Here is a 13,879-nt window from a genome sequence, read left to right as displayed (position 1 = left end):
CCGCTGACATTGCTCCGCCCCCTGCCTGGCGCTGATTGGCTCCTCTCCCAGCCGTCTCCTCCCCACCATTGCTCTGTCACTCACTGTCTCACTTCCCGAATTGTTCTTATCTCTTCATGTACACTTGGAGAAAGCTTTCCGTGATTGGCTGTTCCCGCTGAGTTCTCTCCAGTGATTGGCTGTTCCCGCTGAGTTCTCTCCAGTGATTGGCTGCTGCTACTTATTCTTCTCCTATGATTGGGTGGTTCATTTTTTAGGAAGTATTTGCTGATTTAGTTAATTCGTTTGACTAAAGCTACCTGCAGCGCTGTGATTGGCTGTAGCAGGTTACGAGCATGGCTTTGATTGGCTAATACGGACAGCCTCCTGACGTGATTGGATGTCTTTCCGTGGTAGTTTCCTCTGCCTGGGAGTCTGCCGCCATCTTGCTGTCAATTTGTGCGGAAGCCGCTCCCGTTTTCGGACATGGCTGCCCGGCTCCCGGCATGTGTGGTGGACTGCGGTACAGGGTGAGCGGTTTTTGTGAGGGCCCCCCAGGTGAAGGACTCTGTATAGGGTGTGAGGGGCCCCCAGGTGAAGGGCTCTGTATAGGGTGTGAGGGGCCCCCAGGTGAAGGGCTCTGTATAGGGTGTGAGGGGCCCTGTATAGTGTGCGGGGCTCTGTATAGTGTGAGGGGCCCCCAGGTGAAGGGCTCTGTATAGGGTGTGAGGGGCCCCCAGGTGAAGGGCTCTGTATAGTGTGCGGAGCTCTGTATAGGGTGTGAAGGGCCCCCAGGTGAAGGGCTCTGTATAGGGTGTGCGGGGCCCCCAGGTGAAGGGCTCTGTATAGGGTGTGCGGGGCCCCCAGGTGAAGGGCTCTGTATAGGGTGTGCGGGGCCCCCAGGTGAAGGGCTCTGTATAGGGTGTGCGGGGCCCCCAGGTGAAGGGCTCTGTATAGGGTGTGCGGGGCCCCCAGGTGAAGGGCTCTGTATAGGGTGTGCGGGGCCCCCAGGTGAAGGGCTCTGTATAGGGTGTGAGGGGCCCCCAGGTGAAGGGCTCTGTATAGGGTGTGAGGGGCCCCCAGGTGAAGGGCTCTGTATAGTGTGCGGAGCTCTGTATAGGGTGTGAAGGGCCCCCAGGTGAAGGGCTCTGTATAGGGTGTGCGGGGCCCCCAGGTGAAGGGCTCTGTATAGGGTGTGCGGGGCCCCCAGGTGAAGGGCTCTGTATAGGGTGTGCGGGGCCCCCAGGTGAAGGGCTCTGTATAGGGTGTGCGGGGCCCCCAGGTGAAGGGCTCTGTATAGGGTGTGCGGGGCCCCCAGGTGAAGGGCTCTGTATAGGGTGTGCGGGGCCCCCAGGTGAGGGGCTCTGTATAGGGTGTGCGGGGCCCCCAGGTGAGGGGCTCTGTATAGGGTGTGCGGGGACCCCAGGTGTGAGGGGCTCTGTATAGTGTGCGGGGACCCCAGGTGTGAGGGGCTCTGTATAGGGTGTGAGGGGGGGGGCCCCAGGTGAGGGGCTCTGTATAGGGTGTGAGGGGCTCTGTATAGGGTGTGAGGGGGGGGGGCCCCAGGTGAGGGGCTCTGTATAGGGTGTGGGGTAGGGGCGTGTCCTCCTCGGTTTCCACGTCCTGTGGTCAGAGCGGGGGGAAGCAGTAGAGCGGTGCTGTTGGGTAGGGGCGTGTCCTCCTCGGTTTCCACGTCCTGTGGTCAGATTGGGGGAAGGGAGCAGTAGAGCGGGCTGTTGGGTAGGGGCGTATCCTCGGTTTCCACATCCTGTGGTCAGATTGGGGGAAGGGAGCAGTAGAGCCGTGCTGTTGGGTAGGGGCGTGTCCTCCTCGGTTTCCACGTCCTGTGGTCAGATTGGGGGAAGGGAGCAGTAGAGCGGGCTGTTGGGTAGGGGCATATCCTCGGTTTCCACGTCCTGTGGTCAGAGCGGGGGAGGGAGCAATAGAGCGGTGCTGTCTGTTAGGGGCGTGTCCTCCTCAGGCAGAGACATTCCTCAGCACCTCTGCTCTTCTCCGTCAGGTACACCAAGCTGGGATACGCGGGGAACACAGAGCCGCAGTTCATCATCCCGTCATGTGAGTATCCTCCAGTCACAACCCCCATCAGGCTCTGGGGGACCCCGCTGCAGGCGCCCTGTGACGTGCCCGGGAGGCGCTGACCGCTCCGCCCTCTCCGCAGGTATCGCCATCAAGGAATCGGCGAAGGTGGGCGACCAGGCCCAGAGGCGGCTGATGAAGGGCGTGGACGACCTGGACTTCTTCATCGGAGACGAGGCCATAGATAAGCCCACCTATGCTACGAAGGTAAGGGTGCGGGGCCCCAGGACTTCTGCAACTGCCCCGTCAGCTGATCTCTGACCGCCCCTCTGTCCCGCCCCTGCAGTGGCCGATCCGTCATGGAATCGTGGAGGACTGGGATCTGATGGAGCGCTTCATGGAGCAGGTGATCTTCAAGTATCTGCGGGCTGAGCCGGAAGACCACTACTTCCTCCTGGTGAGTGTGGGGGACCAGTCAGGTCTGCTGTGCGGTGTAGTGTGGGGGACAGTCAGCTCTGCTGTGCGGTGTAGTGTGGGGGACCAGTCAGGTCTGCTGTGCGGTGTAGTGTGGGGGACAGTCAGCTCTGCTGTGCGGTGTAGTGTGGGGGACCAGTCAGGTCTGCTGTGCGGTGTAGTGTGGGGGACCAGTCAGGTCTGCTGTGCGGTGTAGTGTGGGGGACCAGTCAGGTCTGCTGTGCGGTGTAGTGTGGGGGACCAGTCAGGTCTGCTGTGCGGTGTAGTGTGGGGGACCAGTCAGGTCTGCTGTGCGGTGTAGTGTGGGGGACCAGTCAGGTCTGCTGTGCGGTGTAGTGTGGGGGACCAGTCAGGTCTGCTGTGCGGTGTAGTGTGGGGGACCAGTCAGGTCTGCTGTGCGGTGTAGTGTGGGGGACCAGTCAGGTCTGCTGTGCGGTGTAGTGTGGGGGACCAGTCAGGTCTGCTGTGCGGTGTAGTGTGGGGGACCAGTCAGGTCTGCTGTGCGGTGTAGTGTGGGGGACCAGTCAGGTCTGCTGTGCGGTGTAGTGTGGGGGACCAGTCAGGTCTGCTGTGCGGTGTAGTGTGGGGGACTAGTCAGCTCTGCTGTGCGGTGTAGTGTGGGGGACAGTCAGCTCTGCTGTGCGGTGTAGTGTGGGGGACCAGTCGGCACTGCTGTGCGGTGTAGTGTGGGGGACCAGTCGGCACTGCTGTGCGGTGTAGTGTGGGGGACCAGTCGGCACTGCTGTGCGGTGTAGTGTGGGGGACCAGTCGGCTCTGCTGTGCGGTGTAGTGTGGGGGACCAGTCGGCTCTGCTGTGCGGTGTAGTGTGGGGGACCAGTCGGCTCTGCTGTGCGGTGTAGTGTGGGGGACCAGTCGGCTCTGCTGTGCGGTGTAGTGTGGGGGACCAGTCGGCTCTGCTGTGCGGTGTAGTGTGGGGGACCAGTCGGCTCTGCTGTGCGGTGTAGTGTGGGGGACCAGTCGGCTCTGCTGTGCGGTGTAGTGTGGGGGACCAGTCGGCTCTGCTGTGCGGTGTAGTGTGGGGGACCAGTCGGCTCTGCTGTGCGGTGTAGTGTGGGGGACCAGTCGGCTCTGCTGTGCGGTGTAGTGTGGGGGACCAGTCGGCTCTGCTGTGCGGTGTAGTGTGGGGGACCAGTTGGCTCGCCCCTCCCCCGCTGGCTCGCCCGCTTTCGCCCCGCCCCTCCCCCGCTGGCTCGCCTGCTTTCGCCCCGCTGGCTCGCCCGCTTTCGCCCCGCTGGCTCGCCCGCTTTCGCCCCGCCCCTCCCCCGCTGGCTCGCCCGCTTTCGCCCCGCCCCTCCCCCGCTGGCTCGCCCGCTTTCGCCCCGCCCCTCCCCCGCTGGCTCGCCCGCTTTCGCCCCGCCCCTCCCCCGCTGGCTCGCCCGCTTTCGCCCCGCCCCTCCTCCGCTGGCTCGCCCGCTTTCGCCACGCCCCTCCTCCGCTGGCTCGCCCGCTTTCGCCTCGCCCCCCCTTTTTCGCCCCGCCCCTCTGCCGCTGACTCGCCCTCTTCTCTCCGCAGACTGAGCCGCCGCTGAACACTCCGGAGAACAGGGAGTACACGGCGGAGATCATGTTCGAGTCCTTCAATGTCCCCGGCTTGTACATCGCGGTTCAGGTGAGCGCCCCCCCCCCCGGGGCTAGTATTGGGGGGATTCTGTACAGAACTTGGGGTCCATTCTCCTCCTCTCCTTCCAGGCGGTGCTGGCTTTGGCTGCTTCTTGGACGTCCAGACAGGTCGGCGAGCGCACTCTGACCGGGACGGTGATAGACAGCGGGGATGGCGTCACTCATGTCATCCCGGTGGTGAGTAAACACGAGTTCACCTCACGCTGACAGACTCTCCTTCCGAGGCTTCAAGGGCCTTGTGTGGAGGACGCTGTTCACACTACCAGCCCCCCCGATATACACGAATGCTGGGTGGGACCCCGGGGTCTGGGATGATGTCAATGCAGAAGGTGGTCGGTTGTCAGAGGCTTCTCCCGACCGCGGTGCCTCTTCTTGCTCCTCTATACGTCCACATGCTTCTTCCTTCCTGATGTTCTGCTCTCCATTGTGTCCCGCAGGCTGAAGGCTACGTCATCGGGAGCTGCATTAAGCACATCCCCATCGCCGGGCGGGACATCACCTACTTCATCCAGCAGCTCCTCCGAGACCGGGAGGTGGGGATCCCCCCAGAGCAGTCCCTGGAGACCGCCAAAGCCGTGAAGGTAGGAGCAGCTGTGCCCCGCAGGTGGAGTAAAGGACGAGCAGAGGCCGGACCCTCAGAATACAGGGCACTGACACTACTGTGCACACACTGAGCGGGATGGTGCAGGTTGTCAGGACTACGTTACTGTTCTTCTGGGCCACCACCCCACACATGACATCACTGATCCCACCGCCGCAGGGGAAGCACCCTGCTCCTGACAGGAGACACACAACAGGAGAAGCTGAGCACATCATGTATAGAGACACCTTGTCACCGTGTAATCTGCAGGCAGCGTGCTATAGAGCAGGAGGAGCTGAGCAGATTATATATACAGAGAACCTGTCACCGTGTAATCTGCAGGCAATGTGTTATAGAGCAGAAGGAGCTGAGCAGATTATATATACAGAGAACCTGTCACCATGTAATCTGCAGGCAGCGTGTTATAGAGCAGGAGGAGCTGAGCAGATTATATATACAGAGAACCTGTCACCATGTAATCTGCAGGCAGCGTGTTATAGAGCAGGAGGAGCTGAGCAGATTATATATACAGAGATCCTGTCACCATGTAATCTGCAGGCAGCGTGTTATAGAGCAGGAGGAGCTGAGCAGATTATATATACAGAGGACCTGTCACCATGTAATCTGCAGGCAGCGTGTTATAGAGCAGGAGGAGCTGAGCAGATTATATATACAGAGAACCTGTCACCGTGTAATCTGCAGGCAGCGTGTTATAGAGCAGGAGGAGCTGAGCAGATTATATATACAGAGAACCTGTCACCGTGTAATCTGCAGGCAGCGTGTTATAGAGCAGGAGGAGCTGAGCAGATTATATATACAGAGAACCTGTCACCGTGTAATCTGCAGGCAGCGTGTTATAGAGCAGGAGGAGCTGAGCAGATTATATATACAGAGAACCTGTCACCGTGTAATCTGCAGGCAGCGTGTTATAGAGCAGGAGGAGCTGAGCAGATTATATATACAGAGAACCTGTCACCGTGTAATCTGCAGGCAGCGTGTTATAGAGCAGGAGGAGCTGAGCAGATTATATATACAGAGAACCTGTCACCGTGTAATCTGCAGGCAGCGTGTTATAGAGCAGGAGGAGCTGAGCAGATTATATATACAGAGAACCTGTCACAGTGTAATCTGCAGGCAGCGTGTTATAGAGCAGGAGGAGCTGAGCAGATTATATATACAGAGAACCTGTCACCAGTGTAATCTGCAGGCAGCGTGTTATAGAGCAGGAGGAGCTGAGCAGATTATATATACAGAGAACCTGTCACCAGTGTAATCTGCAGGCAGCGTGTTATAGAGCAGGAGGAGCTGAGCAGATTATATATACAGAGAACCTGTCACCAGTGTAATCTGCAGGCAGCGTGTTATAGAGCAGGAGGAGCTGAGCAGATTATATATACAGAGAACCTGTCACCGTGTAATCTGCAGGCAGCGTGTTATAGAGCAGGAGGAGCTGAGCAGATTATATATACAGAGAACCTGTCACCAGTGTAATCTGCAGGCAGCGTGTTATAGAGCAGGAGGAGCTGAGCAGATTATATATACAGAGAACCTGTCACCATGTAATCTGCAGGCAGCGTGTTATAGAGCAGGAGGAGCTGAGCAGATTATATATACAGAGAACCTGTCACCGTGTAATCTGCAGGCAGCGTGTTATAGAGCAGGAGGAGCTGAGCAGATTATATATACAGAGAACCTGTCACCGTGTAATCTGCAGGCAGCGTGTTATAGAGCAGGAGGAGCTGAGCAGATTATATATACAGAGAACCTGTCACCAGTGTAATCTGCAGGCAGCGTGTTATAGAGCAGGAGGAGCTGAGCAGATTATATATACAGAGAACCTGTCACCAGTGTAATCTGCAGGCAGCGTGTTATAGAGCAGGAGGAGCTGAGCAGATTATATATACAGAGAACCTGTCACCGTGTAATCTGCAGGCAGCGTGTTATAGAGCAGGAGGAGCTGAGCAGATTATATATACAGAGAACCTGTCACCGTGTAATCTGCAGGCAGCGTGTTATAGAGCAGGAGGAGCTGAGCAGATTATATATACAGAGAACCTGTCACCGTGTAATCTGCAGGCAGCGTGTTATAGAGCAGGAGGAGCTGAGCAGATTATATATATACAGAGAACCTGTCACAGTGTAATCTGCAGGCAGCGTGTTATAGAGCAGGAGGAGCTGAGCAGATTATATATACAGAGAACCTGTCACCAGTGTAATCTGCAGGCAGCGTGTTATAGAGCAGGAGGAGCTGAGCAGATTATATATACAGAGAACCTGTCACCGTGTAATCTGCAGGCAGCGTGTTATAGAGCAGGAGGAGCTGAGCAGATTATATATACAGAGAACCTGTCACCAGTGTAATCTGCAGGCAGCGTGTTATAGAGCAGGAGGAGCTGAGCAGATTATATATACAGAGAACCTGTCACCGTGTAATCTGCAGGCAGCGTGTTATAGAGCAGGAGGAGCTGAGCAGATTATATATACAGAGAACCTGTCACCGTGTAATCTGCAGGCAGCGTGTTATAGAGCAGGAGGAGCTGAGCAGATTATATATACAGAGAACCTGTCACCATGTAATCTGCAGGCAGCGTGTTATAGAGCAGGAGGAGCTGAGCAGATTATATATACAGAGAACCTGTCACCAGTGTAATCTGCAGGCAGCGTGTTATAGAGCAGGAGGAGCTGAGCAGATTATATATACAGAGAACCTGTCACCGTGTAATCTGCAGGCAGCGTGTTATAGAGCAGGAGGAGCTGAGCAGATTATATATACAGAGAACCTGTCACCGTGTAATCTGCAGGCAGCGTGTTATAGAGCAGGAGGAGCTGAGCAGATTATATATACAGAGAACCTGTCACCGTGTAATCTGCAGGCAGCGTGTTATAGAGCAGGAGGAGCTGAGCAGATTATATATACAGAGAACCTGTCACCGTGTAATCTGCAGGCAGCGTGTTATAGAGCAGGAGGAGCTGAGCAGATTATATATACAGAGAACCTGTCACCGTGTAATCTGCAGGCAGCGTGTTATAGAGCAGGAGGAGCTGAGCAGATTATATATACAGAGAACCTGTCACCGTGTAATCTGCAGGCAGCGTGTTATAGAGCAGGAGGAGCTGAGCAGATTATATATACAGAGAACCTGTCACCGTGTAATCTGCAGGCAGCGTGTTATAGAGCAGGAGGAGCTGAGCAGATTATATATACAGAGAACCTGTCACCGTGTAATCTGCAGGCAGCGTGTTATAGAGCAGGAGGAGCTGAGCAGATTATATATACAGAGAACCTGTCACCGTGTAATCTGCAGGCAGCGTGTTATAGAGCAGGAGGAGCTGAGCAGATTATATATACAGAGAACCTGTCACCGTGTAATCTGCAGGCAGCGTGTTATAGAGCAGGAGGAGCTGAGCAGATTATATATACAGAGAACCTGTCACCATGTAATCTGCAGGCAGCGTGTTATAGAGCAGGAGGAGCTGAGCAGATTATATATACAGAGAACCTGTCACCATGTAATCTGCAGGCAGCGTGTTATAGAGCAGGAGGAGCTGAGCAGATTATATATACAGAGAACCTGTCACCATGTAATCTGCAGGCAGCGTGTTATAGAGCAGGAGGAGCTGAGCAGATTATATATACAGAGAACCTGTCACCGTGTAATCTGCAGGCAGCGTGTTATAGAGCAGGAGGAGCTGAGCAGATTATATATACAGAGAACCTGTCACCGTGTAATCTGCAGGCAGCGTGTTATAGAGCAGGAGGAGCTGAGCAGATTATATATACAGAGAACCTGTCACCGTGTAATCTGCAGGCAGCGTGTTATAGAGCAGGAGGAGCTGAGCAGATTATATATACAGAGAACCTGTCACCGTGTAATCTGCAGGCAGCGTGTTATAGAGCAGGAGGAGCTGAGCAGATTATATATACAGAGAACCTGTCACCGTGTAATCTGCAGGCAGCGTGTTATAGAGCAGGAGGAGCTGAGCAGATTATATATACAGAGAACCTGTCACCGTGTAATCTGCAGGCAGCGTGTTATAGAGCAGGAGGAGCTGAGCAGATTATATATACAGAGAACCTGTCACCATGTAATCTGCAGGCAGCGTGTTATAGAGCAGGAGGAGCTGAGCAGATTATATATACAGAGAACCTGTCACCGTGTAATCTGCAGGCAGCGTGTTATAGAGCAGGAGGAGCTGAGCAGATTATATATACAGAGAACCTGTCACCGTGTAATCTGCAGGCAGCGTGTTATAGAGCAGGAGGAGCTGAGCAGATTATATATACAGAGAACCTGTCACAGTGTAATCTGCAGGCAGCGTGTTATAGAGCAGGAGGAGCTGAGCAGATTATATATACAGAGAACCTGTCACCGTGTAATCTGCAGGCAGCGTGTTATAGAGCAGGAGGAGCTGAGCAGATTATATATACAGAGAACCTGTCACAGTGTAATCTGCAGGCAGCGTGTTATAGAGCAGGAGGAGCTGAGCAGATTATATATACAGAGAACCTGTCACCGTGTAATCTGCAGGCAGCGTGTTATAGAGCAGGAGGAGCTGAGCAGATTATATATACAGAGAACCTGTCACCGTGTAATCTGCAGGCAGCGTGTTATAGAGCAGGAGGAGCTGAGCAGATTATATATACAGAGAACCTGTCACCGTGTAATCTGCAGGCAGCGTGTTATAGAGCAGGAGGAGCTGAGCAGATTATATATACAGAGAACCTGTCACAGTGTAATCTGCAGGCAGCGTGTTATAGAGCAGGAGGAGCTGAGCAGATTATATATACAGAGAACCTGTCACCAGTGTAATCTGCAGGCAGCGTGTTATAGAGCAGGAGGAGCTGAGCAGATTATATATACAGAGAACCTGTCACCGTGTAATCTGCAGGCAGCGTGTTATAGAGCAGGAGGAGCTGAGCAGATTATATATACAGAGAACCTGTCACAGTGTAATCTGCAGGCAGCGTGTTATAGAGCAGGAGGAGCTGAGCAGATTATATATACAGAGAACCTGTCACCGTGTAATCTGCAGGCAGCGTGTTATAGAGCAGGAGGAGCTGAGCAGATTATATATACAGAGAACCTGTCACCGTGTAATCTGCAGGCAGTGTGTTATAGAGCAGGAGGAGCTGAGCAGATTATATATACAGAGAACCTGTCACCGTGTAATCTGCAGGCAGTGTGTTATAGAGCAGGAGGAGCTGAGCAGATTATATATACAGAGAACCTGTCACCGTGTAATCTGCAGGCAGCGTGTTATAGAGCAGGAGGAGCTGAGCAGATTATATATACAGAGAACCTGTCACAGTGTAATCTGCAGGCAGCGTGTTATAGAGCAGGAGGAGCTGAGCAGATTATATATACAGAGAACCTGTCACTGTGTAATCTGCAGGCAGCGTGTTATAGAGCAGGAGGAGCTGAGCAGATTATATATACAGAGAACCTGTCACCGTGTAATCTGCAGGCAGCGTGTTATGGAGCAGGAGGAGCTGAGCAGATTATATATACAGAGAACCTGTCACCGTGTAATCTGCAGGCAGCGTGTTATAGAGCAGGAGGAGCTGAGCAGATTATATATACAGAGAACCTGTCACCGTGTAATCTGCAGGCAGCGTGTTATAGAGCAGGAGGAGCTGAGCAGATTATATATACAGAGAACCTGTCACCGTGTAATCTGCAGGCAGCGTGTTATAGAGCAGGAGGAGCTGAGCAGATTATATATACAGAGAACCTGTCACCGTGTAATCTGCAGGCAGCGTGTTATAGAGCAGGAGGAGCTGAGCAGATTATATATACAGAGAACCTGTCACCGTGTAATCTGCAGGCAGCGTGTTATAGAGCAGGAGGAGCTGAGCAGATTATATATACAGAGAACCTGTCACCGTGTAATCTGCAGGCAGCGTGTTATGGAGCAGGAGGAGCTGAGCAGATTATATATACAGAGAACCTGTCACCATGTAATCTGCAGGCAGCGTGTTATAGAGCAGGAGGAGCTGAGCAGATTATATATACAGAGAACCTGTCACTGTGTAATCTGCAGGCAGCGTGTTATAGAGCAGGAGGAGCTGAGCAGATTATATATACAGAGAACCTGTCACCGTGTAATCTGCAGGCAGCGTGTTATAGAGCAGGAGGAGCTGAGCAGATTTTATATAAAGCTATCTCTGTATACACACTTACACAGAGAATACTACCAATCACTGATAACACCTATCACTGACCACTATCTCTGTGTACACGCTTATCGCTGACCTGGCGGACATCTGTATATTTCTCCATCTTTTGCTCGTTTCTCTCCGTCCCGGTGATTTTTTTTAAAATATTTTTTGGGTGTGATTTTGTTGTCTGAATTTAATCCTGTACATCTTGTGGAAGCTCTGTTATATTCTGTATATGAGGTGACAGCTTTCTCCCCCCCCCCCCACAGTCTCTCTATCCTCTCCCCCCGGGCGTACTCGCCCCACACACAGACACACACACTCACACTCTGCAGGCGTACTCGCCCCACACACAGACACACACACTCACACTCTGCAGGCGTACTCGCCCCACACACAGACACACACACTGACACTCTGCAGGCGTACTCGCCCCACACACAGACACACACACTGACACTCTGCAGGCGTACTCGCCCCACACACAGACTCACTCACTCTGCAGGCGTACTCGCCCCACACACAGACACACACACACACACACACTCGCTCGTTCTCCCATTCCCCGAGCCGTCATCTTCTTCACTTCTTACAGGAACGGTTCAGCTACGTGTGTCCAGACTTGGTGAAAGAGTTCAGCAAATATGACATGGACAGTGCCAAGTGGATCAAGCAGTACAGCGGGATCAATGCCGTGTCCAAGAAGGAGTTCTGCATCGACGTTGGCTACGAGAGGTTCCTGGGTCCGGAGATCTTCTTCCACCCTGAGGTCAGCGGGATGTCTCCATACTTCCCCACCACACATGACCTGGCGGGTCTTCTGTACTAATGATCTCTATCTCTTTGTAGTTTGCTAATCCAGACTTCACTCAGCCGATCTCAGAAGTTGTGGATGAAGTGATTCAGAACTGCCCCATTGATGTCCGCCGCCCCCTCTACAAGGTGAGCGGACTACTACTGCGGCAGCCAGTAGTGTGTGACCCTCATGGGCGATGCTGACTGCTCTGCTCTTCTGTGCACAGAACATCGTCCTCTCCGGGGGCTCCACCATGTTTAGGGACTTTGGCCGGCGCTTGCAGAGAGATTTGAAGAGAACGGTTGATGCCAGGTTGAAGTTGAGCGAGGAGCTGAGTGGAGGTCGTCTGAAGGTGAGTCCGGACTCCGTTGCAGAGTCAAAGGCCGTGTTCAGATTCGGCAGATCGAGTACAGACCCCTTCACTAAGTGCAGAATGCTGAGGTAGAAACCTCGGAGTGCTGCGGCTCCTCATCTCCTGCCTGTTCTTCAGAATATCTCTGGCCTGGGAATTAACCGCTCCACGGGGGTTTCTGTCCTACGACGAGGTTTCATTTATGAAAACAATGAAAGTTTCTTGAATATGGCCGACAGATTGTCACCTGAAATGCTTCCCATGGTGCCCACTGTGGTGAAGCGGCTGCCCCTTCAACACTGATGTATGGAGCCTTGGCTGGACTCCAGACAAAAAAACATCAAGGAGCCATTGGCTCCTAATCTGAAACCTTTTTGAGCCAAATGAAATGTTTTAGTCGACAAATTTTTGTTGTAACATAAGGGTCAGTAGCGGAGTTTTCTTTAGCCTCTTGGCCATTCGTTTTCCATTCATAAACCTGCACATTGAGCTCCCTGCAGGGCACTCGGGCTGTGACATCCGCTTGACCGCTCCTGCACCTCAGCCGTACCGTGCATACAAAAAGGATGGACTAACCCTGCTTTCACACCTGAGCGTTTCTGTGTGATTGACTGCAGTGTCCTATGGCCACAAACGCGCGTCAAAACGCCCCAAAGAAGCTCAAGTACTTGATTATGCGTCGGGCGTTTTACAGCGCGATCGTACGCGCTGTAAAACGCCCAGGTGAGAACCATTCCCATAGGGAATCATTGGTTTCTCCGTGTTGAGCGTTTTACAGTGCGTTTGAACGCGCTGTAAAACACTCAGGTGTGAACTTAGGGTAAGAGAGGGGTGTAAAGTGGTCGTCCCAAATGGTTAAGCCTGGGGCTACATGGTGACTTTGCCCCCTTGCAGACAAGCGTTACTCCCGCAGCGAGTCTGCGACGTAGCTCCCGGCCTGACATAGCATTGTATTGATTTATGATGCTATGTAACCCTTACAGTTCTGGAATGTATTGGATAACACAGACAGCATTATGCCCGTGTTATCCAATACATTCCAGGACTGTAAGGGTTACATAGCATCATAAATTAATATAATGCTACGTGACCCCCGGCAGCGCTGGGAGGTCAGGCCGGAAGCTGCGTTGCGGACTCGCAGGAGGAACGCTCATCTGCAAAGGGGCCTTTGGCTGTGACAAACATCCCGTGGCCAGAGATCGCAGTGTAGCAATGCAGCATAGCCGCTAGTGAGAGGGGCCATTGTGGGACCTGCACATTGTCATGACAGCCCCAATAATTCTCACAACTGTAGGGCCGCAATGGGACCCCATTCACGGTCACGATTTGAAACCCTGCACTACATTGCGATGATTGGTCGTGCTGGCAACAGTGCATTCCTTACAGACATAAAGTGCGCCGGGCCCTGGGACAGAATAGCGTAAACTGGCTATGGAATCGGGTTCATCTGCTTTTGTGAGGAGAGCGTTACTGGCTGAGCGCAGCTGTCCACCATCAGTGCCCTCTCGTCTCCACCACTTACCCCTTACATGGGGGGCACCCTCAGCTCACCTCCATGCCTCTAGCTGCCCCTTGTTTGTGGAGCAGTCGGCAGTGAGCGCACTCCCCGTGTTCAGCGCGGGAGAAGCAGCCGATGGTACGGTAGCATGCTCACTAACAGAGCTCTGCACTGGACCGAGCTCTGTTATAGGATTGCAAGACCTTTCTTCTTAAGGCAGTGGAGGGTCTAGGCGCAAATGGCGGCAAGACTACAAAGTCTTGTTGCCATTTTGCAATTCTAAGTGGCATTGGCAAACATTTTGGTCGCCATCTGAAGCGCTGCATTATGTCATATCTCTTCTATATAAAAAATCTTCATAT

General features: G+C 53.5%; 1 protein-coding gene across 1 annotated transcript in view; it reads left to right on the top strand.

The window, feature by feature from the left end:
* Nucleotides 1-402: 402 nt before the first annotated feature.
* The window catches only part of ACTR3 (actin related protein 3), a 29,069-nt gene continuing 15,592 nt past the window's right edge, over nt 403-13,879 (top strand). The window contains exons 1-10 of the mRNA XM_044302939.1: nt 403-509; nt 2,000-2,055; nt 2,159-2,283; nt 2,363-2,473; nt 4,025-4,120; nt 4,201-4,308; nt 4,569-4,712; nt 11,467-11,640; nt 11,721-11,813; nt 11,894-12,019. Coding sequence (XP_044158874.1) covers nt 466-509; nt 2,000-2,055; nt 2,159-2,283; nt 2,363-2,473; nt 4,025-4,120; nt 4,201-4,308; nt 4,569-4,712; nt 11,467-11,640; nt 11,721-11,813; nt 11,894-12,019 — 1,077 coding nt within the window. The 5' untranslated portion in view covers nt 403-465. The remainder of the gene's footprint in view (nt 510-1,999; nt 2,056-2,158; nt 2,284-2,362; nt 2,474-4,024; nt 4,121-4,200; nt 4,309-4,568; nt 4,713-11,466; nt 11,641-11,720; nt 11,814-11,893; nt 12,020-13,879) is intronic.

The sequence above is a fragment of the Bufo gargarizans genome, chromosome 8 (genome assembly GCF_014858855.1).
Source record: "Bufo gargarizans isolate SCDJY-AF-19 chromosome 8, ASM1485885v1, whole genome shotgun sequence".
Taxonomy (NCBI): domain Eukaryota; kingdom Metazoa; phylum Chordata; class Amphibia; order Anura; family Bufonidae; genus Bufo; species Bufo gargarizans.
Note: the sequence above shows the minus strand (reverse complement) of the source record. Positions and strands in the feature narration are given on the sequence as shown.